This window comes from Diabrotica undecimpunctata, chromosome 3, assembly GCF_040954645.1.
Source record: "Diabrotica undecimpunctata isolate CICGRU chromosome 3, icDiaUnde3, whole genome shotgun sequence".
NCBI lineage: Eukaryota > Metazoa > Arthropoda > Insecta > Coleoptera > Chrysomelidae > Diabrotica > Diabrotica undecimpunctata.
Genome location: NC_092805.1, coordinates 115,991,713 through 116,018,663, shown reverse-complemented (window position 1 = coordinate 116,018,663; position 26,951 = coordinate 115,991,713). Strand labels below are relative to the sequence as shown.

The following is a 26,951-nucleotide window of genomic DNA, read 5'->3' as shown; positions in this document are numbered from 1 at the left end:
ATTTGGGTAAAAACCCTTTAAAATGAAATGTGTTACCAAAGATTGTACATGATGTTGATAATATTATATGATGTTTAATATTTTAATTAGATTTTACTTCAGGTAACATACACCCATACTTAAGTGAGTTCCAGTGTCCGGAGAGTAAACCTCTTCAAACGGACTTCAGCTGGCAACTGATTGATAAGACACCCATGAACGGTGTCAAAAACAAAATGTCAATGAACCATGAAACAGTGTTAGTTAAACATTATATTACTACAGCCAAAAGATTAAAAAACTTTGATGATGTTAAAATGATAACAGCAATCCAGGTGTTGGGATTTAAAAATTTTTCTATAATTATTTTCTATAATTATTAAAAGTGGTACTTTTCAGGAGAGGAAGATAATTCTTTTTTAGAGAATTCTAAATCAGCTCCTTGACAAATGGAAAAAATTTTATGTTTTTTATATTTAACGTTTAATGCTTGTTAGATTGATAAAAAAATTAAACTCCTTACCGTTTTTGTCTTTCCAAAAAATCACAATTAGTTACTTTGCTTTTTGTATTAATCAACGATTTGTTTTGGTCCAATGTTTCAAAAAGGGGAATGTGGCATTTTGGACAGTTCATATTGGTATAATTTTAACACATTCTTTTGATGCAGTGTTTCCAAATTGCGAATGTTGCATTTTCGACAGTTCATATTGGTCTAATTGTCACATAATCATATTCTTAATTGAAAAAGAGGAAAATTAAAATAATTTTAATGTTAAAAAGTTTGAAGTTGTAGGATATAATGGGAAAATTATGTTTAAAGAAATGATTAAAAGTATTTTTATGAAATTATAAACTGTAAAAAAAAATAAATGTTAAAAATAATCACAATTATGGAACTTCACGTCCTGTAGATAACTCAAGTACCCAGTCATGACCCTCAATTGTTGTAAAATAATCGTCAATTAAAAGTTTTAAATTTTGAATTAAACGTTATCATTGTCTTCAGTTGCGTCAGGTTCTGGAAGACAATTCTGGCAGTACTAGATGTTGGTAAATATTGGTGGTATGGCCTAGGTATTAAGTTTTGTTCACATAGTGACTCTTTTTGGTTTGGTTTCAAGAGATAAAAAGTTTCCGCCAATGCTAGCCTTCATGAAAAGTTTGTTATTTTCATTTTTCCGATACTCTTACCATATACTATCACTATATTTAAAATTAGTATTTTCATTACTTGTTTGCTCTTCATCTTTTACTTCATTTTCTTTTTCATATTGTTTTTGCTTGTTCTTTGGTTTTATTTTATTTTCTAGTGCAAATGTCACTCTTCTTTGGTTAAAATCTAAGAAGTCGTCATGAAGTAGGTACGTCACTTCAAACGGGCATGGCTTAGTGCGTACAAGTCTTATGATTTGTGCCCATCCTACAAGGGTGTATACAGGAGAATTTTTTGACTTGAATTCAATTTTTGAATGGACAGAATCGAATTCCATTTCTGAGTGACCCGGTACAAAAAACACATGGTCAATTGTTTTTAAATTTGGGTGACAATTAACAACGTATTGACATGGCAGAAAGAGCAAAGTTTTTCTGTTGTCCACCGCAATTGTCGGAGATCATTTTGATATGTTACTAAATACACATGTAGTAATTTCAGTACTACCGTGTTTTCCATCGGTTTCATCCCATATGAAACACTGGACGTTCCCGTCTCCTAAATTATAAATGGCAAGTTTTCTCACATAAAAAAAAGGTCCTGCAGCTCCTTTAGGCGTTGACCAAACAGATTGCAGATCGAAATTAAATGCTAATATTTTCCTATTCTCCAAAGCCGACTGTTTTATCTTCATCCCTTTTTTTTCTCGCTGCATCTTTTCTTTCGAGGTGTTTGTGATGGGTTTCGCGGTTTAAAACTTTTTCGTCCTCTGGACTACCATAAAAAGTGACACAAACTTTGCAAAGGTCTTTTTTGAGCTTGTGAAATTTCATAAATGTGACACATTCGTAATTTTGCGTTGTACAAATATGCCTTTAGTTATATTTATACAAAACAAAAGTATCGAATATTTCATTTTCGTCTGAGGGTGGTTTTAAAGATTTTCGGTTTAATCGACTTTTTGATTATCCGACCTATGACCAGGTCCTGTCATGGTCGGTTAAGAGGACGTCTACTGTATTTTAATTTTTCAATCATCGCAACAAACGCAATCATTCAGCCGCATCGGTCCTCATCGCAAGTGAGGAACGATCGAAGACCGAGGACCGAAAGTAATGAGATTATTGACCGTGGTCCGTGGGATTTTGTTTTGGTCCGATCTCGATCAGCAGCGCCGATCAATAGATTTTTGTCACCGTACGATTGGATCGTTATGAACCATCAGGATTCGGCCATTCAATATTTTGAAGTGATTGAATCAAAACGAACGAATCAATCGTGATTGTTACAACACTAGTCGATGGATATTGGAATGTGGAAAAGGACATTGAGGTTGTTAACTTTTCCATTAATTACCACGGTTGTGAGAAAATAACTGTCCAAAGGACTAAAAAAGATGGTTTTAATTAATGGCCGACATTGTCGCTCCCATGATTGTAAAAGATTACAACAAATTCATCATTTACCATGTTGATCGTTTACGAACAGCTTATAGACTAGACAAACGAAATTTCCGAAGAGGAGTTGCTACTGGCCTGAAGGTTCAGAAACTGCAGCAAAACAACGAAGACAGAAAGGTGATGTCTACACCAAACAACGAAGAAGAGGAACAAATTATTCAGTCCCGTCCGACGAACGCTTTTCAAATAGAGGCTCCCACGTTAAATAACATTTGGCGTTCATTTACTTAGTATTAATTTTATCATGTTTATGTATATGTATCACGGATTCTATTTTGATTTACTTTATTGACGATTTTATTGAATTCATTATTACTCGCATATTTATCGCTGATTACCATATATGATCATCATCATCATCATTGGCTCCACAACCCATGGTGGGTCTTGGCCTGCTCAAGGATAAGTCTCCATTCTCTCCTATTCTTCGTCTTGGCTTTCCAGTTTCGTACTCCCATCATTCTCAAGTCTTCCTCCACCTGATCCTTAAATCGTGCTCTGGGTCTGCCTCTCCGTCTCACTCCCTCTATTCTTTGGTTATAAATATGTTTTGGCGGCTCCATCTCATTCATTCTCTCTATGTGACCTAACCACCGTAGCCGGTTTATTTTGATGGACCTAATAATATCAGGTTTGTCATACAGACGGTAAAGTTCGAAATTATAGCGTTTACGCCATAATCCGCCCTCCTGTACTCCTCCATAGATATGCGTATGAGGATTTTCGTTCAAAGCATCTTAAACGTTCTTCATCGCTCTTTGTGATCGTCCATATTTCCGACGCGTAGGTGAGGATGGACTTGATAAGAGTTCTGTATATCACTAGTTTCGTTCTTTTTGTAACTAGGCTTGTTGTTAAAAAATTTTTTAATCCATAGTACTATTTGCCAGATATATCCGTCTGTTAATTTCTGCACTTATTGCATTATTCCGATTAATTTGTGAGCCTAGGTATATAAACTCTCTTACTCCTTCGAAAGTATATGTTCCGATCGTTAGATCTTCGGGTTGTGCTGCTTGTATATAATTTGATACTTTCACATACACTTTGTCTTACTAGTGTTAACTTCTAGTCCCATTCTTTTTGTTGCTGCTTCAAGCGCTTTGAATGATTCGACCACGTCCGCCTTTCTTCTTGCAATAATGTCGATGTCATCGGCGTCGCTAGCAATTGTACGCTGCGATTGATAATAGTTCCTCTGGTTGTTATTCCAGATTCTCTTATCGCTTTCTCTAGTGCAATATTGAATAAAAGGCATGATAGGCTGTCTCCTTGTCTAAGTCCTATCTGAGACTGGAACGTTCTGGAAACTCCGTTCTGCACTCTAACTTTACACTCGACTCTTAAGAGGGCCGCTTTCACCAATTTTACTAAGTGTACTGGTATGCTGAATTCTATCATGGCCCTGTACAGTGCGTTTCTTTCAACACTATAATAGGCACATCTAAAATCATCAAACAGGTGATGAGTATCAATGCCATACTTATGTTTTTTCCAGAGCTTGCCTTAGAAGGAATATTTGATCGGTCGTTGATCTTTCTTTATGAAACCCACACTGATATTTACCTATTATATCTTCACAATATCCCAATAGTCGGTCGTAAAGAATATATGCCAATATTTTGTATGTTTCGTTTAGGGGTTATTCCTCTGTAGTTGTCACATATTGTTTGATCTCCTTTCTTGTGGATAGATACAATTATAGTCTTCCAGTCTTCTACCATATATGATACCATAGAAAAAAAAGTAAGTTTGTGTAATCTTCTGGATAAGGTCTAGTATTAGGGTTTTCAAGTCGAGCGAGCGCCTCTAACGTGACTTAACCACTACTTACGTAGCTAGTCCAGAGAAATAAGACTTAATTAGTTTTATTAATAACTTTAGGTCAAAAAAATGGTTAATTTTCTCTTTTTTTGCCTATCAGCAAAAAGTGAAGCATTTGAAACAAATTTGAGAATAACAAATCATATAAAAAATTTCAAAATGGGGTTTTTAAATGTTTCTATCCTTATTTGTTGCTTAAAAAGTTGTAAAATAAGTCAGAAATTTTGTTTTTTATAAATATTAATAACTTTTTAAAAAATGAACTTAGAACCTTCATATTACACGGAATGTTGGGTCTTGTAGTGTTTAAAATATGATCAAAATTTCAAAGCAATCGGTCAAGTAGTTTAATTTTTGCCAAATTATTTTTCGTCTTATAATAACTTTTTATTAAAAATAATTTATTTAGAGGCAAAAAAAACATTTTTGTTAAATTTATATAAATATATTATATATATTATAAATATATTTAGTTCAATAAATAAATAAATAGGTCATGGAAAATTTTCCATTGAGGAAATTTTTTCATTGAGAAAAATCTCAAATTTTTATTTGTGATTTTTTATTTCTAAAGAAATACGTAGAAATAATTGAATAGAATAATTTGTTTTATTCATAAAAGCTATTATAAATAAATTATTTACGACACGTATATTGAAGAAGTTTATATTAATCATACATATTACAACAAAAATTGCCTCAAATATTACTAAAAAAATAAAAAATTAAAAAAAAATTGTTTAAACAAATTAGATGGTTTATTTAACAATTTACTTATATATTATTGCCTTTATTATATAAAGGCAATATTTTCTGAATTTGGCACATTAAAATTTTAAAGTATGTTTAATGGCTTTCAAAATGGCGCTAATTATATCTCTTAATTGTTATAAACAAAGTTGCTGTCAATTTAAAAACAAAAGAGTATTTAAATAGTTAAGAAGTTATCGTAATTACTGTAAGATTTCGATCTGTAGAATTAGGGAGGAATCAGACTGCTCGATCAGAGCGATCGTCCACGATCGACGAATATTACGAGTCTATGAAAATCTATGCGCAGAGTCAGACTGGTGGACCATCCATCACTTACAGCGACCGACCGCGATCGTCCAGTTTTGAAATTTATACATACTTATTGGAATTTTTGATCGTTGGTCGATGAATATGGAACTTTTCGCATTCATTTATACTGTTCTAAGCAATGACATTGACCATTGACATTTCAAAATTTGTAATTAACCTATAAAATTTGGGCTTACTCATGCGATAATAATTCTGAAATTTAATAGAATAATTTAATAGAATGGGATATAACACAAAGAATTCTCCTTGTTGTGATAAACAATTTATCAGTAGAATTATCGCTGCTAATTCTATCGCTACTGAATATTGACCATAGAATATTCTATTGGTTAATTGTTGCTTTGTGTAATCATCTTTGTATTTACTCCTAACTTTACACAAATAAGTAATGTCACATATTTTAATTTTGTAGAAATTGATAAGAATTAAATGCATATGTTATATCTTCTTTTTTATTTCAAATACAGTGAACTTGTTTATTTCTTTTGTATTTTGGTATATACATACTCGTGTTGTAGGAAATAAACAAATGCTGTTCTAGACTGAACATATATAACCAGACTTCTTATTTTCTCATATTTTATACAGAAGCCATCGAATGTGCAGAAAGCAACACATCTGCATTCACATAATATATTCATAGATTCCGTATTCAGATTACCACATTACTTAGGCTCCACTGTATATACTAGTCGTATAAGATAAGTTTATGTTATGGTCAGATACTTTCCTTGAATTTTACGGTAATTTGACTATCATTGTATTTAAGATTTAAGCAGAGATCAGGGATTAATAAATAGAAATATTCAGAAAAAAGACTAAAAATAAAAGCAAAATCCCAGTGCCAGATCAGAAGTATAACTTCTGATTTTTTTTGTATTTAGTAGAATACATAATACATAATAGTATGTAATTTTAATAAAAAAAACCCTATCAATACAAAACAATGTCTTTGACCCTATCAATACAAAACAATGTCTTCAAAATCAATAATACAAACCCATGCCTTTGTACCATGTGTACTGTCCTACAGATTAACTTGGCACAGTTAACTATTACATATTTAAAAAATTGGCATATATCATCGATGCGCGCCAACATTTTTTGGCAAATAAAATCTGAATATAAGGTTGTTTCAATGACAAACAAAAATAATCTCTAATGTTATTAATAACTGGATTAAGTATTTTAAATTAGACTTTAGAGAACAACACACGAACAATGTTTCACACCTCAAATAAAGTTCTCATATTTTTTCACTTTTGAGACATAAGGATGTTTATTTCCTTTAGGATATATTTCTTTAGATCATCCTCTGGGTTTCTTTATACCCAAAATCTTTCGAGCCTAAGAATATAAGATAAGTCACACAATTCTTTATTTTATTCAGCATTTGCTTCAGATCTTGGCAATTATCAGTTCTATTTTCTTTTTCAAAATTTCGGCTCACCCAGTTTTAGAATAACACTTTTATGTATTCAGTTAATCTATAAATATTTGTTCTCGAACGCTCCTATTTATAGACTTTGTTGGTTTCTGATTAATACTTTCTCCCAAAGAAATTAATTTCAATATGTTGTGCTACACTCAACTAGTTTTCTTAAATCTAGTTGTACCTGAAAGCCTATAATATATTAATCTACATTTTTACCCCATCGTCTTTGTCCTGGATCTAGAAAACCAAATGTTTTTTCGAATACAATAACAAACGATAGTTACAGCAGTAAATCGAGGCTATAAGGAGGATGGTCAAAAAAAGTTTCATTTTAAGTATCTGATGAACCATCTGTCAATTAAATTGATAAGAATATTTTTCTACTTTTGTCCACTTTGTCCACTTTTGTACACAAACAAGATAAATTAACCGATTTTGTTAAGTATAATTATATAAAAAATACGACATTGTTTTTCTTTGTTGTGAAAAGTCCTTTTATCAGCCAAAGTTCCTATAAAGAGATCCATAGTAAAGCAACATCCAGAACTCTTTGAGAACTACCAAACTATAATTATGATTTACTTACTTTATGTCCCATGTCGACTAACATCCTGAACTGTTTGGAATTCCAAACCATTTCCTTGGTAAGCTGGGGTTTGCTCTGTTGTTTGTGTCCCCATTCAGATTCGTCCCATAAAGGATCCGGCATTTTCTGTTTCGCCCAAGAACCAGGTTCGTCCCAGGCTGTACCTGGTCCCGTTTCATCCCAAGATCCATTGCGTCCGTGTCCGCCCCACATCGAACCTTCAGGTTGCTTCATGCCACGTGCTTGATTCATACCAGGTGGTCCGGCAGGATTACCTCCACGGCCCATACTTCCCCCTGTGGGCAGATCTTTCCAGTGAGAGCCTAGTGTAGGGTGCAAATTTAGGTTAAGTGCTTTCGTAACAGATTTTTTTATAAATTATTATCTGAAAATTATTGCTATATGTGTAGAATTACATAATACATTATAAAGTAAGGTATGTGTAGACTCAGCACTAGATTTATTATAGCAAATTCTACTGTTAATAAAAAAAAAAAACAAAAGTAAATAAGAATTCTCTATTATAAAAATATATTGAGAAAATTTTTTAAATATTGAAAATATTTTGGGACAACAATGTTTATTCTTAATAAAACATATTATTCTATAATTACAAATGGTAGTGGTCATAGTAATATGTACTTTGAATCCTATTTTTCTTCTTTTCATGTACCACGCCAGATGTCGATTTAAGATTTCAAATCCTCTATTATCTACTAATAACTCACTCTTTTAATTTTTTATCCATTCTTTTCTTTGGCATCTTCGCATCATTAAAATGTTTTTAACTTCTCTATGGGTTACATATTATAATATATTCTAGGAATATAGTCATACCAACTCAATACTTTGAATATTCTGCAATTTTCCTTAGTTTGCTTTTTCTTGATCTTGGTAAACAAAATGCATAATACTTGATGTAAATGTGAACAATTTTAGTTTTAAAGTTAGTGGGAAAACATAAAGACGGTATTAGATTTTTATTTCGAATAAGGGCACCCGCAAGCCGCTTATACATATTTCAACCTCTTTAGGTCTCATCGACGACACAGTGATTATAACTGATAATTTGGAAGATCGGCAGTTATTACTTGATAGGGTGAATAGCATACGTAAAAAATATGGCCTCAAAATCAACATTTTGAAAACGAAATATATGGCCATTGGCAGAAACCCTCCAGGAAACCCGATAATATGCATAGGTGACGATCGCATAAAACGCGTGAAAACTTTTAAATACCTTGGCATCATAATCAATGACCAATCGGATCCACAACAAGAGATAAAAACCCGAATACAAATGGCAAGACAAGCTTTTGTGAAATTCAGACCGCTCCTATGTAATCAAAACCTAAATTTCGAAATACGCTACAGAATAGTCAAGTGCTACATATGGTCTTGCTATATGGCATGGAAACGTGGACTTTGAAAAAACATCTATCAACAAACTTAAAGCATTTGAAATGTGGTCATTGAGAAGAATGATGCGCATACCTTGGGTGGATAGAGTTCGAAACGATGACGTCCTTAAGAGAGCCGGCGTGGAAAGAGAACTCTTTGAATTAATTAAAAAACGCAAAATTGGTTACCTTGGGCACATATTGAGAGGAGCAAAATATGAAATACCACAGTTAATCCTACAAGGGAAGATCGAAAGTAGAAGAGGAGCCGAAATTAAAGAATGGACAGGAATACACAATACAGGCGAGCTGTGTCACGCCGCCAAGAACAGAATTCTAGTAATGAGATAGTCGCCTACGCACTCTGGTGTATGGCATGTTAAAAAGAAGAAGGTCTCATCAAAGCGACAAACGCAGTTGCTCTGAATCGAAACAAAATCTCTCCCGTCATAGGACAATAATTGTAAAAATAATTATTTACAGACGTTACAACGCCATCATCAGTGGGAAAATTTAAAATATGATTTAATTCGACCCATTTCTGCAGTATTATTTTACATGAAGTTTGTTTATTTTGGGTGTCATAAAAACCAAAATAGGTAGTATAAATGTAGACCATTTTATAATTTATAGCAAAAATTTTCTCAATAACGTTAAAGCAATAAAAAATTCTTTAAACAAAAGATAATATTGAATAAAAACTTAAAGTCCTACACATTGAAAAATTATAATTTACAAAACATATCGGCTATCATAAAACTTACATTATATTATCAGTAGAGCAGTTCGTACGTTTTTCTCTTTTACTAAAAAACAAAGTAACTTACCTTGTTGAGGATTACCCCACAAAGAAGTTCCATCATCATAATTTGGCATATTACGTCTTTGAGATGGTGGTGATGGTTCTTCCCAACCGCCCGTACCGTTACCTGGAGGCACTGGCATTTTGTTGTGATGATGTATTGGTTGAGATGCTGCATGAGGAGTTCCTTGGCCCCAAAACGCTTCTGCTCCGGCTCCGTTTAGTCTTCCAGTAATACCTATATATAAAGTTATTACGTGATGATATGTCATGAATTATAGAAAAACTATATTCAAATAATTAAAATCTTTAAAATGTATAAAAAGGACTTACCACGTGGATCTCCTCTCATATCACTATTAGACATTTGCCTCATGGTCTCTCTTGGATCCATAATTCTCATAGTTTCTGTATTACCTGCCCGCATATCTCTCAGTTCTGGGCGGATTTCTCGAGGGTCCATACCAGTTTGGCGTGGATCAGCTGCACGTGGATCACCCCAGCCACCAGCATTGCTTGCACCTGTACCCCAATCATTTTCTTTTTTAGGACCTGAAAAGAAAAGAAATATATAATGGTGTTTTGTATTTTGACCACAAATATAAAATACATATTTATTTTCACTATTTTAATTTCTAGATGTTTCTAGAATAAATACCGCAAAACGAGATTGCTACTTTGATCTAGTCTATGCCAGATAGGCATAGACTAGAATTTCATTTTTATTTTATGGTTTGTTATTGAACATAAAATAATAAAAAATATATTGGAATTTTAATACTTTTTAATTTTACTTCAAAGAACTTAGTGTCCAGTTAATTTTGATGGTTTGTATCAAAATGAATAAAAATGTAAATTATCCAGACGCCCCTTTACTAGTGAATGTCAGTGTAAAAATTACACAACATTCTTGAAAAGGGTATTACCAAAAATTAATTAACTTTAAAAGATCTGCTGAAACGTCTAAAATTTATCTATATTTCATAAATATGCAAATACAAAGCTATATTAATAACTTAATGGACAATCTACTTTGAAATAAAAAGACAATAAAGGTAATCATAAAACTGGAACAAATATATTTAAAATGGTTTGTAAGGTATATTGAAACCATCCGTTTTGTATATTTGGATGTACAATTAAGCAAATAATGACAAAATATTTTATGTAAGGTATAAAAATATTATCAGGTAAACAGATAATTGTTTATTTGTTTTTGAAAGATTGTTAGTTAATTGCGAAATTATTTAACAAAAGTTAGACAACGTTATCTTCACTTAAATTTTTTTTTTAAATAAAAATTGTGATAATGTTGCACACCATCCATTTTGTATATTTGGATATACCAATTTGAATGTTTTTAAATGAACATTATGTTTTTTTATTTATCTAAAACACTTATCAGTACAGTTCTATTTGTAACGTTAATATTATTTGTACTGTTTAAATCTTGGTCTGAGATCAAAATTGGCCATAGAAATATGGTCAATCTGATTATTATATACCATTTCCACAAAATTGTAATTACAAAAATTTTATAATGAATTATATATTTTACGTAATTATAATAGAAAACTTACCGCCCCACATGGCTCCATTATTCGTATTTCCACCAGCACCCCATTGCGGTTGATTGGATGGTACGCCGGTCCAAACATTAGAAGTGTCGGCGTCGTCGTCTTCGCCCCAGGTACCACCAATGTTCGTAGAGGGTGTGTGACCCCAAGGGGTTTTCTGTTGAGGTTGCGGAGGAGGTTGTCCACCGTTTCGAAGATTCGCTTCCCATAATTCGGTACCATTATTCACAGCCGGTTTCCATGGTGGTGGACCTCCGGAACCATCCATTTTCATTGGGGGCTCGGGGCTGCTGGGAATGTCCCAGTTTGTATCTTGATTGACATGTTGCTGTAAAAGGTGGTTTTATGAAATAGTTATACAATGATCTTTTAAGAAGTACAATATTAACCCACAGTTGAAATAAATAATCAATAGAAGTACTTACTCCGCCCCAGCCATCCTGACTAAAAATGGCTTCTCTCATACTGTTGAGTTGTTCCAATTGTTGTTTGGTATTGTTGCTTGGTCCATTGTTGTTCTGAGAATTAGCAGTAGAGGTAGGAGGTTGACTATTAGGTGGCATTGCATTGTTATTTGCAGATTTCGTTCCAGGTTGACCCCAACCAGTGTTGTTTGATTGGGAGGTAGGTGGTTGCTGGCCATTGCTCTTATTTGCTGTAAAGAAAAATAGTAAGCAATCACATTTATTTTCAGGCTATGATGCTTAAATCAACCATTCCTAAAATATATATGGTGTTCTCTTGGTAGTTTCAGAAGACATGGCGCTTTTGTCACTGATAAAAGTAAAACATGAATGAGACAGAAATTTCTGAAAACACTATTATAACTATGAACACAAAAGCAGCAAATCCACTCTTGTAATGGCGACTATCTAATAACCATCTCTCAAATGACTAAATATAAATATTCATAGCCATGTAGTCAAAAGCTAAGGACTAATTACAGAGTTTACCATTATTAGTGGTTGATGTGGGAATGAATTACATTTCCTGAATAAGTCAGTTGATATTGTTTAGTCAACTTAACAATTTCACCCTCTCATACTTCATATTTTGTATTGGATACATAAAAGATGTCGAGAAAACATTAGATTTTAACATTGAAACTCATCACCTGTTCATCAACTTAAGGCTGCATACAACAGTGTCAAGAGAACAGTACTATACCAATCAATGCGTGAGTTTGGTATACCAGAAAAACTTATCTGTTTAACGGGAATGACAATGTCTAACTTAAAAGCCAGCGTTGGGATACAGGGATTCTCGATCGAAAATCAGATTCTCAGAAAATTCTCGATCCTTTACAATAGATCGATACAAATCTTAGCATACGCTGATGACATTGACATAATAGGGCGTAGCAAGCGAGATGTTAAGCAATATTTCCTAGAATTGGAAACGGCGGCAAAACATGTTGTTTACTAAGGATCGTACCGAAAACGATTCCACTTGAGAAATATCCAAAGAAAAACTAAAATTATTAGGTATATTATATTATATACAAAACACTGCTGAGGCCGGTCCTCACATACGGGGCGGAAACATGGACTCTAACGCAGAAGGATGAAAGACTTCTGGGAATATTCGAGCGTAAGATACTCCGCGACAGAAAGATTACCGAAAAGAGCCCTAGATAGTAAAATGCAGGGCGCAAGACAAAAAGGAAGGCCACGGAAAAGATGGGAGGATGAAGTGACAGCGGACGCGCAAAATTCGCTAAACATGAGAACCTGGAGAAGATCGGCGCGGGACCGACAAGGTTGGAGGCATAGTTTGGAGGAGGCCAAGCCCCGATTTGGTCTGTAGCGCCATTGGAGAGAGAGAAGATACTCCGTAAAATATTTGGAGCTATAAACGGGCAAGGGCAGTGGCGCAAAATATTTAATTTCGAATTATAACAACTCTTTTATGAACCAGATGTCGTAACGTTCATTAAAACACAGCGACTTAGATGGGCCAGAACATAATACGAACCTGCCTGACAACATGATTCTAAGGACAGGAATACCTATAGAAAGAAGAAGCAGAGGCCGACAGTGAATTAGGTTGTTAGATGGAGTTAAAACCGACTTATAATCTTTATGAAGATTCATATTTTGTATTGCATGGTGCTACTTTTAATAATTCTTTTAATAATTGAAAAGTTTTGTATGGCATACACATAAAGAATGCACCTAAGGTGTGCCAATTTAAATATGATTAAAATCAATGTGGTGCAATATGTAATGTTACTTTATCCTTATCTAAGCAAAATTCAAATCGCGTAGTACCTAGCATGTAATTGTTTGTTTTATTAAATCATTCCAATTTATCGAAATATTTAATCTTATCAGAAATATATTCAGAATGTGTAGGTTTAACACAATTGATACATATTATCGGATCCTTGTTATTAGGAAATAAAATCAGTGATTGAATATAAATTATTTAGCCTTTAAACAATCTACATTTCATTAGATCTATATGTCAGATGGATACCAAAATCTGCACACGATTTCAACTGGATATGGAGAATTATTGATGATGTCAAAGGATATTCACCAGAGGCGGCAAATTGTAATTTATTAATATACCTTTTTATAGTTCATTAGCAAGATTTGTCACACTTATATCCAATGTTTATTTTATACTGTAAATAAAATAGTTTTTTGTTATAGCCAGAGGATTTGAATAATTAACTTATTTCCAATTAGGAAACAACACATTGTACACATTCAATAATATTTTATATGGGATTAAAACCACAATTGATTGTAATCAGTATTACATTTTACATATGTTTTAATGTTTAAATTTCCAATCCGGATCCAATTGCCCCCAATGTATGTTGACGTTATCAGCTTTTTGCATTTTGCATTTTTTATTTGTGTCAGATAAAGAGTTATTTTCTTTAGTTCTGGAACTATTTCTTTCACTGCCAATTGAAAATAACATTTTTAGGTTATCAATCAATTTATCACAATTTTATTTCAGAAGTTCTTTGAAAACGATTTCTGCATTGGAAATCGAAACGTCAAAATAAAACAAAAATGTAATTTGTATTGTGGTAACATTGTGGTTTATTCTCAAAGTATTTAGTATTACTTAATTGTTTCTTAAATTAAGTACTCTGGTACACTTAATACATTGACTGTAATATTTGGCGAGTTTATACTTTACGCAAAAAAATATTAAGTAGTACAAGAAGGCTGAGATGTCATAAACAATGACCACTGTAACACAACTGATGAAAACATTGAAGTTAGGAAAATTGTTGTGGAGAATCGTCTTATAGCTACAGAAGTTGCTGAGCATATCAATTTTGTCTGGGTTGTCTCTCAATGTTTTGTCTTTCAATGTTTTGGGTAAGAAACGTGTGGCAGCGAAGTTAGTTCTGAAAATGATAAATTTTGACTGAATGAAAGGAATCATCAAAAAAACTAACACAGGCAAGAGCTAGGAAAAACAGACGCACAGTTTAATTAGACGACAATATGGACACTTTAGAAAGTTTCACATATCTGGGAGTTACATTAAACACGGATGGAACAGAAGAACCAGAAATTCAAAGAATTGTAAAGGGAGACAAAGCTTACTTTTCACTCGCCCATGTGTTCCGCTTCAAAAAAACACACTGGCGATAAAAAATCAGGGTCTACAAAACTATTATCAGACAAATAGTATGTTAAGGATGCGAGACATGGATGACAGAAGACACAAAACGAAAGCTGGACGTCTTTGAAAGAAAAGTTCTAAGAAAGATATTTGGACCTAACGAAAACGGTGTATGGAGATCCAGGTAAAACCATCAACTTTACCAACTGTTCAAAGAGGCACCGATCTCATAATTCGTTAAACTTCTCACGTGAGAACCTGTAGAAGATAAGCACGGGACCGTCAAGGTTGGAGGCAAAGTTTGGAATGGGCCAAGGATTGATTTGGGCTTTAGCGCCTTTGGAGAGAGAGAAAAGAATCATCATCGGGACCTGTTAAATTAAAAATAGCGACTACAATAGGCCTCTTCGCCAGAAGAGCTCAATGCTACACCAAAAAGTGCATATCAGAAGTGCTTCAAGATTGGACAAAGCGTTTGCGCAAGTGTATTATATCTAAGGAGCATTACTTTGAAGGAGGCAAAATAGATATTTATGAATAAAAAATTAAGAAAAACACTGATTAATTAGATGAAAATAAAATCCCCATCTTCTTACACACTTCGTATATTAAATTCTATCTAAGAAATTTCCCCTTCATTTTGGTCGCCTTTACTCTAAGCATAAGTATTCAAACCAGTCGTCAAGTTTTCATAGAATGCTTATCTACGGAACTCAAAATGCCTGTCGGCAAATGCCCTAACGATAACACATACTGGATGCTGTAAAGGCTTCGTTGAAGGTGGTTTAGTGGAATTTCAGTCGATATAAGTGAATGTAGATGTCTTTGAAGAACATATCACTCAAAAGATCGAGTTGATTCCAGAACAATTTTTAGCTGGACCAAAAGATCGAACTGTGCAAAAGTGAAAATATCATTGCTACTTATGTAACAGAAAACTTCTCTTTCAAGCTTCAGAAAACTGAACTCGGAGTGATCACAGATATTCTTAGTGGTCAGAGCAACACGCAGATTCTGCGAAATTGCGGAGGCAGCATATTATTATCTGCAACTGCAGAGTAATTACGGGATCGGCAAGATCGGAGGCATAGTTTGGAGGAGACCAAGGCTCGATTTGGGCTGTAGCGTCATTAGAGAGAGAGAGAGAGCAGGGTAATTAATAACGCAAAAAATACCATAAACATCGGTAACAAAGGTAGCACCGGCTTGGGTAATAAGCTTTCTTAGAACTCTATATATTTTTGACTAAAACATAGATAATGGGTAAATACGAAAGACCTCTCAGGTCACAGTTGAAAAATAAACGAGGCCAAGCGATTCGCTAGACATCTAAATGGCTATTACATATGATCTAACAGTAGCTTGAAAACGATCATACCGTAGGAACTATACACATTTAAATAATCGTTATTTTTGTGTTTCATGCCACAACAGTATTTCTTCTTCTTTTTTTTTTATTTTTTAGCTCTACAACTCTACGTGAGTCTTGATCGCGTTTACTGTTTTCCTCCACTCTTGCCAGTCTTGTGCATTAATTTCCCATTGTTGCACCCTCATCTTACGTAGACCTCCCGTTACACATCCTTCCATCTTTTGTTTGGGCGACCAACACACCTTCTGCCATCGGGCCTTTCCCAGAAGGTTGTATTTAGTATTCTTTCATCATTTGCTCTGAGTACATGTCCCGCCCATCTTATACGATTTGATGTATTGTACTGCTTTTATCTCCATAGAGTGCTTGGAGCCTGGAAATCGGACCCGGAAATCGAACACTAGCAGAAGAACAACAGGTTTTTAGGCCACGAAGATCATGCACCGACGCTATATTTATGAGGCAAGTGCAAAAGAAATCATTAGAATACAACAAAACGGCATATCTATGTTTCGTGAACCTTAAGAAGGCATTTGACTAAGTCAAATTAAAGAACGCGATCCACTTATTGTACGCAGAGAGGTGCCTTTTGTAAAAATATCTACCAAAACAACACAATAAAAGTAAAAGTAGAAGAAGAACTAACTGAACCTATTCCCTACTCTCCTTTCTTATGCCTAGCTGGCAATGGCATAAGACAGGGGAGATCCTGAGTCCTCTATTGTTCAACCTGATTATGGATGACATAATAAAAAAAGTAAGAACTAAAAAAAGATACCAAAAAGGCAGAATTTACAAAAGTCATCAGACCAATGACATACGCAGCAGAAACACGACCTGACACAGAGAGGACAAAAAGGATGTTAGAAACAGTAGAGATGAAAATGCTTAGAAAAATTGATAGTAAAAAACTATCAGCCAAAAACTATCGGCCACAGCCAAAAGTTAAACTATGCGACGTAGATGCAACGTGGAGAACATGAAGAATTGGGTAAAAAATAGAAAAATAGATTGGAACGATCATATAAGCCGAAGGACAACAAATAGAGTAGTAAAGACGGCAAGAGACGGTTCCCCAATAGGAAGACCACGTAAACTATGGAACGACAACTTACTGGAGGCACATTGAAAAACACAGTCATGTCTACATAAAAAGAAGAAGAAAGTGCTTGGAGTTCCTGGTTATGTCTTCGTCGTCACTCTCTTATTATCTCGTCTCTACGAGGCCCAAAGATGGTCCGGAAGATCTTCCGTTGTAGTTTGCGGTTTAGTGTGCAAGTCTCACTTCCATTCGTTATTATGGGGAGAGTTATAGTTTTATATACCTTTGTTTTGGCTGTCTTTGAGAGCAATTTTTATTTAAGCAACGTAGCTAGGTAGTAATATGCTCTATTATCTGACATGATTCTAGCTGCTATATCTTTTTCGTAACCGTTTTCGGCTGTTATCACTGCTCCCAAGTATTTGAATTCTTTGACAACCTCGAAATTGTATTCACTTATCGAAATAATTTGTCACCTGCCACAGCAGGTGACAGCAGCATCACAAAGTTAAATAAATAATAAGTTAAACAAATAAAAAAGCATTGTTTAAGAAATTTTGTATCTAGACTTTTTTTTATAGCATAAAAAGCTTCGTTATCGTATGTTTGCAGTAATTATTTTGATCTGCGCATGTTCATTAACAATACTATAAACGTTTTTTTTTTTCTTTACATGCAATGAAAAAACATTAGACACAAAATAAAACAATTTCATATTAACATAGATAGCGTTTCTTTCACTTATTTTGCGATAATTGTCGCTATCTCAAAGTTGTTTTGAATTTAATATTACATAAGGAATAATGTATCAAAACTAATACATAGATATAAATATGTCTGTAACAGCAATGTTTGAAATGTAACTTGAATGGAACTAAAACGCAATAAACATTAATTTGTTTCCTCCAAAAATAAAATCATTTTCCTGACCACGCACAAGTAATGTTAAAGTCTATTTATAATCGAAAAGATAAATATTTTAATAACAAAAACAATATTTTAATTTGTGGAAATTTTATGGAGGATATATGTGTAACGTTGTATTTTGAGTATAAACACATTGCAGTAAAGTTAAAGATGAATGGTACAAATGACAAGTGTGGATAACAGATTTTGTATTTGTATAACGAATATATAGATATTTAATTCTGTATCTCTGATAAAACTATTGTAAGTAACTGGTGTAGGTAGCGTTTATCAAGACTACATTCAGAACAAAGCAGCAAAAAAAGGGAATGCAGAATTTAAAGAAAGCATGGGAGAACCCATGAACCCAGAGAAAAATAAAGTTCATTTCAAGTTCTAATATTTAATTAAAATCTACAAAAACTTCATAAAAGAACTTTTTGGGCAAATTTAAATGTTTATAAAGCTACAAATAAAGTCAGATATTGGAAATTGCTGGGTCATATTGTGAATGACCTTAAATCTCATCGCACAACTTCATATTGAAAGTTCTAGTGCAATTTCAGTGAAGAATTGTTCATCACATGATCAGCGGTACTACAGCCCTAGTTAAGCCAGCCAGATAATGGCCTTCTAGCCAGAACGCACGAGTCCGAAGCCCGGCACCAACGACACTTTCATTTCTAAAAATGATACGAGCCGTTCACCGTGCTTCGGAGGTCACGTAAGCACGTAAGTCAGCATCGACACTAGCTACTTGAAATAGGGTTAAATATGAAATTGGCGCCGGAACATTCCGAAAGGATCTCCCCTGCAAAAATGCCGTACGATATTTTTATATTACTTCAACTTAATAGCTTCAACTATAGTCCTTTTCTTAGCATTCTATCGTCCATTTTTGAACATAGACCTCTCCCAACTCCTTCCTTCGATCTCTAACGTGAGCAAAACACTTTGTTTTTTCCAACTATAGTATTACTTGAATAAAAAAAAGATGTCAATATCTTTCTGCAGTATCTCGTTCCATGCCCTAATTAACTCCTCCAGAAATGCCCCCAAGCCTCTTTGTGCACTAAATTAAGAAGTCTTGTGATCCATCATGTCTCAACGTATTCAATTGAGGATAAATCTGGGGATTTCGGGGGGCAGGGCAAAAGATTGACCCCAGCCTGATCAAAGAAGTCCATGGTGACTTTCGCAGTATGTGGCCTTGCGTAATCCAGCTAAAAAATTGGATGTTGGACTGTCTAAAAGTATGATATCCCACAATTTCTTCTAAGTATCGCCGAGCTATCATGTTTCCTCTGAGAACGATTAGAGGTCATCTTGAACCATAAGCAATGCATCCCACACCATAAACCCAACAGTGTGGTGCACGGGACGTTCTACAAAAAACTTTGGATTTCATTTTTTACCACGTCGTCTTCTGACCCTGGCTGACCATCGCTAAATAGCGAGATGCATGATTAAAGACAACTCCATTCCATTATTGGTCCCAAGCCAATCGTTCCCTGTGCCATTCAGAACGATTACGTTAATGTTCAAGGGTAAGAGGTAGCACCCAGTGTGACCGAAATGAAAAAATGTCAAAACTACGAATTCGACAATAAATTGTTAGCATCGCAATTCTATATTCTACAAACCAATGATTTGCAATAGGCCTGGTAGTGGCGAAGCGGTCTTTTAAAACCACCAAACTTAGACGACGATCTTGACGCTCTGTACGACTACACCCTGTGTCACTCCATCTCAGCGTTTGGCCTTCTTGACGCCAAACCCGATAACATCTTAACACAGTATCTGTACAGTATTCTGTGAATCCTATTCATAATGTCCCGAAAAGAAAGTCGGGTTTACTGGTTTCTCTTAAACATCTCTCCGCCCTCTGTCAAACTCGTTCAGTTGATGGAAATTTGTTCAGTGTTCATACCCTAGGCATTGTAAACCACTTTAATAAAAACCACAGGCACAACAAGTTAAATTTTTAAGTGGTTATCAAATTGATAAAAAAATATGAATAAAAACGAAAACTACACTAATATGGCTGAAATTCTAATCATTTATTGTTTTTGCCCAGATAAGCCTGTATACCAAATTTTATTAAAATAAAATAATTTATAATGGGTGTTCGGATTTCTGTCGTTTAGCATATACAGATTCGAACAGAAAGCAAAAGGTTTTAATCAGGTTAGATGTATTCAAGACGAAAATAATAGAATACTTGTTCACGAAAAAAAAAATGTCAGAAAACGATCGAAAAAATATAAGTTTATTGAACAAATAATTTGGCAGAAAATCGGTTTAACTAACAAAGCCACAAATAGCAATGGTCAACAAAATAAATAACGAAGAAGTTTCTTACGGTGTTAGCAGTTAAAAAGAAAGAACTACGAATTCGTGTGGCGGAAATAAGAATACTTAGATGGATCAGTGGTTACAAAAAAGGATAAAATTAAAAATGGATAGATTATTTATTTAAGTCTAGTTCGTTGCACCAATTGATCCAAAATGAGAGGGTATAGATTAAGATGATTCGAGCATGTTTAATGTTAAAATCATAATCACGTCAATCACAGTCAAAAAAGACCAAAGAATTGGTATGAGACGATTAGGCAGGACATATCTGTTAAGGGAAATGTTCAAAGCAATGAAAGAGGAATACCAAATCAGTTTATAAATTTAACAAAATTAACTCTTAAAAAAGTTAAATGTAGAGTATGAATTCAGGGGAACTGTCTGAACCTTTCAAAACATAACGGGCTGCGCCAGAGAGACCCTCTCTCCTGTATACTCTTTAACCTGGCTCTGGAAACAGTAATACGTATGTCACAAATCACAACCATTAGTTCAATATATAATAAATCAGTGCAAATCCTTGCCTATGCTGATGATATCAATAAAGTTGGGATACGGGATCTATATAGTACGAGAGACGTATGTAGCATTAGAAGAATCAGCTACAAAAATGGGTTTAATAATAAACACCACCAAAACGAAGTATATGAAAATAGGCACAAAACAACAAATCCTACGACCACTTCTTATAGAAAACGACGTCATCGAAGCAGTGAACGAATTTGTATACTTGGGAGCGCTCTTTAACACTGAAAATAATACTACCGCAGAATTTGCACGGCCAACAGATGCTATTTTGGGCTCAATCTTCTCCTTAAATCCACAATTATATCGAGAAATACAAAATAAAACTGTACAAAACAATAATACGCCCAGTCCTAACATATTGGTCAAAGACTTGGACTCTAACAAAAAGTAATGAAAACATGTTACGATGTTTCGAAAGAAAAGTACTAAGGCGAATCTATAAAGCAGTGAATGACAATGGAGTGTGGAGAAGACGATACAACTTCGAACTTTATAAAATATACCAGGAATCAGATATCGTAAAACATATTGAGATAGGACGTCTGAGGTGGATAGGGCATGTAATGCGGATAGAACAAAATGACCCAGCTAGAAAAACGCTCCTTGATAGACCCATTGGTCAGAGAAGAGGAAGACCCAGAACAAGGTTCCTTGAAACATCGATGAAGACATGAGAAATATGGGAATACGTGCTTGAGAAGTCGATGGATAGGGACGACTGGAGTGAAATTCTTGAGGAGGCTAGGATCCACACAGGGTTGTAAAGCCAGAATGATGATGTCTGTTAAGGGGATTGATATTGATATGACCCAACATAGAAACTCATGGAGAAATATAATTATGGAAGCCAATATAGTGATAAATACAGAGAATCACAATGAACAGGACCTATACATTGCTATATTGGAAGCATTTAGGTAGTCACAATTACATACCTCGAAGTCTTGAAAACTCAGTGCACTGGAGGCAAAGGGTAAAAGTTATGTTACATTACGTGCGAATAAACATGTACTTACCATTGTTGTTACCAGATTGTTGAGAAGGTGGCGTGCCCCATCCAGAAGTACCAGTGCTAAGGGAACTCTCGCCTCCCCCTCTAAGTCTCAAAGGCTTGTACAGCTCTTGATAGCTGTTGTCATTATTTGTGCAAGTATGAGTTTCAATGTTCGACATTTGGTATTCATCATGGTCGTCTTTTTCATCGTTGTTATCGCAGAGTGTTTTAGTATCGTATTTAGTTGAATTCAGTACATTGAGGTCATCGCGTAGAAGTTCGAGGTCATCAGACTTTTGATTGGGAATGTCTCGTCCGGGGAGTAAAGCACCAAACTTACTAACTAACTTAAAGCTATTATTGTGGGTGACCATGCCATGGTCTAAACGTTGCATATTTGGTACGGTAACAGAGTTCAGAAGACAATTTTCGGTCACAGATTGCATTCTAATATTAGAGTTGTCGATTGAACGGCAACTTGAGCCGGATATCACAGACAGAGCGCCTTCATCGGCGCAACGGGTACTACTTGGGGGATCGGCTCGACCCCCCCAAGATGGCCCTGCAACTTGTACTGGGGGTGCGCTGCCCCTCATGGCTGACTTTTGAGGCACTTGGTAGGTAGGAAATGTAGACTTCGGCTCGGAGGGGGTAGGGGCGCGCATCTTCAATAGTGCTCCATATCAGTCTGGCCAGCCAGAGATCTGAAACAAAACAATACAATATACATCAAAGGTTTATAAGACATTATATACATCTAAATGATATTAAATTCTCCCTTCCTTTACACCGCTAGAGCAGCATATTAGTATAGCACGGTTGTCACAATATTTTGGGCATGGTATATAAAGAATGGGAATACTTAGAAATACACAGTTCCTTTATCGAAAATAAAACAAAAATAAACAATTTAAATACAGTAGAACGTCGAGTATCCGTGCGAGGGATATCCGGATTGCGGATTATTCCTGCATGGGTTATCCGGATTGCGGATTATCCCTGCACGGGTTATCCGGGCTGAGGATTATCCGTGGTATAATTTCCCATTATTTAAATTGCATTTTTGCATTTAAATCACTCGACGGAAACTATATACATGCGGTGAGGGAGACGTATAATGCAATATCGATAGCATCAGTGCTCGGAGAATCCCTGCAAATCATTTGCTTGTTGTCTGCCACTGTGTGTTACGCCGAGTGTGATGTTTAGCTGCGCGCTAGAGAAGAATTGCTACTCTGAGATTATCTCAACACGCGTCTTTTGTTTTAAAAATGGTAACAACCCATGTTAAACTCAAGAGAAAAGTTTTTCTGATTGATTGAAAGGATCGACTTTTAGTCTTTTTAAAAAGCTATAAAAAGCACTTTTAACCCACTCGATGAAGTTGTTCTTGCAGAAAAGATCGGAGGGCGTACCAATCTCTGGGCCAACGTGTGTTAAACGGGCGGAGATTTATTACGAACATTTGAAAATCGAAGAACCTTTCAATGCATCCAGTGGTTGGTTACATCGATTCAAAAAAACTTCACGAGATTCGTGAGCTCACCATCCAACGCAAAAAACTCAGTGTCGAAGAGAAGCAATGACGGAATTTTGCTGCAAACTGGAGACCTTAATTACAGAAAATAATCTACAACTTTCTCAAATTTACAACGCTGACGAAACTGGGTTATTTTGATTAGGTGAAGTTTTGGAAATCGTTCACCAACAAAGATGATATTTTTACAGTGGCAAAGCCATGGAGTAGATGGAGTGAAGAAGACTTTCATGGATCATGATGGAATATGATGATAAAAAAACCGAGATTTTTTTATGTAGTAGGAGACAGCAGTAGGAGACAGTTTGAAGAGTTTCCTTCATCTGTCATGATCTGGGGCAGCATGTCGTCTAAAGGTATAGGAAAGTTACATTTTATCGATGGGATTGTAAATACGGACAAATATTTGAATATTTTATAAGAATCTCTTTTACCGATTATGGAACACCGTTTAACATCAGCGGAAGATTTTGTCTTCCAACAGGACGGCGCAAGTTGTCATACCTCAAAAAAGAGTTTAAAATGGATTGAAGACTATGGCATACCACTTCTGGAATGGGTTTCTAACAGTCCCGACTTGTCCGATAGAGACGTTGGGCGCGAAATGAAAAAAGCTTTGAGAAAACATCCCGCCAGTTCTGTCAACGAATTGAAAGGAAAATTGCAAGAAATATGGGATTAGTTTACATTAGAATTTTGTCAGAACTTAGGAAATTAGGAATTTCAAAAATGTTGTTCAATGCACTAAAACTTCTAAAATTTACGATGCGCTTTTATTTTTGTTCTCTAAAATTTAATTTTCTTATCAATCTAACGTTGGGGCAACTGATATGGGAAGGGGCTCGTATATCAAAATACAAAAACCAGCAATTAAACAATTTCTTTTTATTGAACTATTATATATTTTATGAATTCACGCATATTTACCTTTAATTCTCTTTTAAATATCATGAAATATACACATCGTAGAAACTCGAAAGAGAAGATACTATCAAATACTATTTAAGAAAATCCTCGTTTATAGAATACAAATTGGTAATCATGGCATATTTCAAGGTTGTTTATGCAGAATATAGCACCTGATAAAGTTTGGTAAATTCGAAATGCAAAAACTTTACCAACAGTTGCGTAAAGCGAGAGAAATTCTTTGTACCGAAATGTTTTGAGAAGTTTATATATGGACCACTTCGAAGTTAGATTGAGATCTTGCAATATGTATATCAACAGAATCTACATTCCGCTTGGAACAAACATAGTGACATTTATGAAGTTCTCAATATATTACTGTTTTGTTAATAACTAAAAAATATCTAGATATTGCTTTTTATAGGGTGTGTCAAAAGAAGCGGGTCAGTCAAATATTTCGCGAAATTTACATTGGATCTAAAAACTGAAAAACATGTTTTCAATATTTTTCAAAAATCTATCGAATGACACCAAACTATGAAGAGACATTACAAAAATTTATGCAGACTTTTCGTGATTAGGACTGACTTACTGTTCCTTAAGTTAAAAGAGTCACCAACACATACTCCGATATTTTCAAACTAGAAGCCGGCATTCGTCAAGGATGTGATATCTGTCCCACTCTATTCAATATACAATATAGCGAATCATGCGCATTGTCTTCGATGGGCGACAAGGAGGAATAGCAGTCGGATGTCGAAAAACCAGCAATCCCAGCTATGCTGACGACACTTTAGTACTAGCATCATCAACAGATGAACTTAATGCATTATGAACAGACTAGATACTATTAGTCGTGAATATGAACTTAAAATTAATTCACAATGTGACAGTTCACAGAAGACCAATGTGATGAATATTGATCGAACTAGAAATAACCCGCCGGAAATACAAAACGCAGCTGGGTATGCAGTAATAAGACGTTTCAACTCATTAGGTTCTGTTATCACAAACAACACACAACAAACAGTTGGTGGATGAGAAAAAATAAGTCGACGCATTACAATGGCAATATTTCTTATCGCTACCTATGCTGCAGAAACTTGGACCATCAAAAAGTCCGACTCACACGTATAATGGTCTTTGAAATATGGGTATATCCTATAATGATACGAGTATCCTGGACAGCACAGCACGCCGCATAAATATCTAAATACAGAACTCAACATCAACATTAGGTCAAAATATATTGAGGTATTTTGGACACATAACCAGGAAAAAAGGAAGGTATGGAGAGATTAGTAATTGAAGACAAAGTAGATAGTAAATGAAAGCGAGAAAGATCGTTACTCCGACGGTCAGACCAAATAAAGAGCACCACCGGTTACTCTCTGCCTGAGGCAGCATACCACGACCTGGATTGAGAAAAATGGATAGCAACCATACGTTAAATACCATAACGTCACCATATCTTTACAAAGGATAGAGGAGGAGTCAACAGTGTAAAACTGGGCAAGAACTGTAAGAAATCAACTTTTCTTAGTATATTGCGCAAGTTGAAAAATATTGTGCCATTTGTTAACATTATGATGTAATATATCGTCAGTGGGTATCAACAAGTAGTAAAGAACTTCGTGATGGAGGATAAAAACGTTCATTTTGGAATTTACTGAACCTCACCAGGGATTTCCGGCCCTGTGGAAAGTGAAAGACAATATTAAATTTTTTGAGGACAAACTTTCGGAAAGAACTTGCAAAATTGCGTCAGATTATAAACAAACGTTGATTTGAAAGAAAGGCATCGGACATTTTAGCAGCCTGTTTCATTTGACATGGCAAGTTTATGCGTAAAAATTGGGAAAAATCATTTCATTGTTAAGCAAATTATCAGTTCATTGCTATTTATACATAAATGTTATGTAAAAAAGATTTTTACATATAGGTTTTAAAAATTTTATAACTGTGAAATAATCAAACTTGGTACGTGTATATATCGTTTATTTGATATAAAGCCACTCTGTTGTTTAGTCATACTACATTGACTATACGGAATTGGATTACGAACACGTTTTTACAAATCCTAATTTTATTGAAAATTTATCTTTAGAGTTTGTGACGCACTCCGACAACACCGCGAACACCTACTGTGTGGTTAATGTGGATAGATTTAGACCGAGACTGAAATTCCAATAACAGATCGAAGAAAAAAACGTGGGTTATAAATTTAAGTGATGGTAAAGAAAAATACCTTTTGAGGTTAAAATAAAAATATGTTAGTTGAATATTCAACTATTCAAAATTTCAACTTATTTTGAAATTTGCAAGCATGAGAAAATGTTAGCAAAACTGTTTTAACCATATTAACAACGCAACTATAATCAGGTCAAACTACACATTATAATAATGAGTCTCTCG

At 34.7% G+C, this 26,951-nt stretch overlaps 1 protein-coding gene across 3 annotated transcripts in view; it reads right to left on the bottom strand.

Moving 5' to 3' along the window:
- gw (trinucleotide repeat containing adaptor protein gawky) overlaps window positions 1-26,951 on the bottom strand; it is a 106,078-nt gene that overhangs the window by 37,222 nt on the left and 41,905 nt on the right. For 2 of the 3 annotated variants that reach the window (XM_072526702.1, XM_072526701.1), the window contains exons 2-7: window positions 22,116-22,797; window positions 11,728-11,957; window positions 11,306-11,630; window positions 10,059-10,277; window positions 9,751-9,963; window positions 7,524-7,846 (exon numbers count right to left, since the gene is read on the bottom strand). In XM_072526702.1, coding sequence (XP_072382803.1) covers window positions 7,524-7,846; window positions 9,751-9,963; window positions 10,059-10,277; window positions 11,306-11,630; window positions 11,728-11,957; window positions 22,116-22,758 — 1,953 coding nt within the window. In that variant the 5' untranslated portion in view covers window positions 22,759-22,797. The remainder of the gene's footprint in view (window positions 1-7,523; window positions 7,847-9,750; window positions 9,964-10,058; window positions 10,278-11,305; window positions 11,631-11,727; window positions 11,958-22,115; window positions 22,798-26,951) is intronic. The other variant, XM_072526703.1, reaches the window with a different exon arrangement.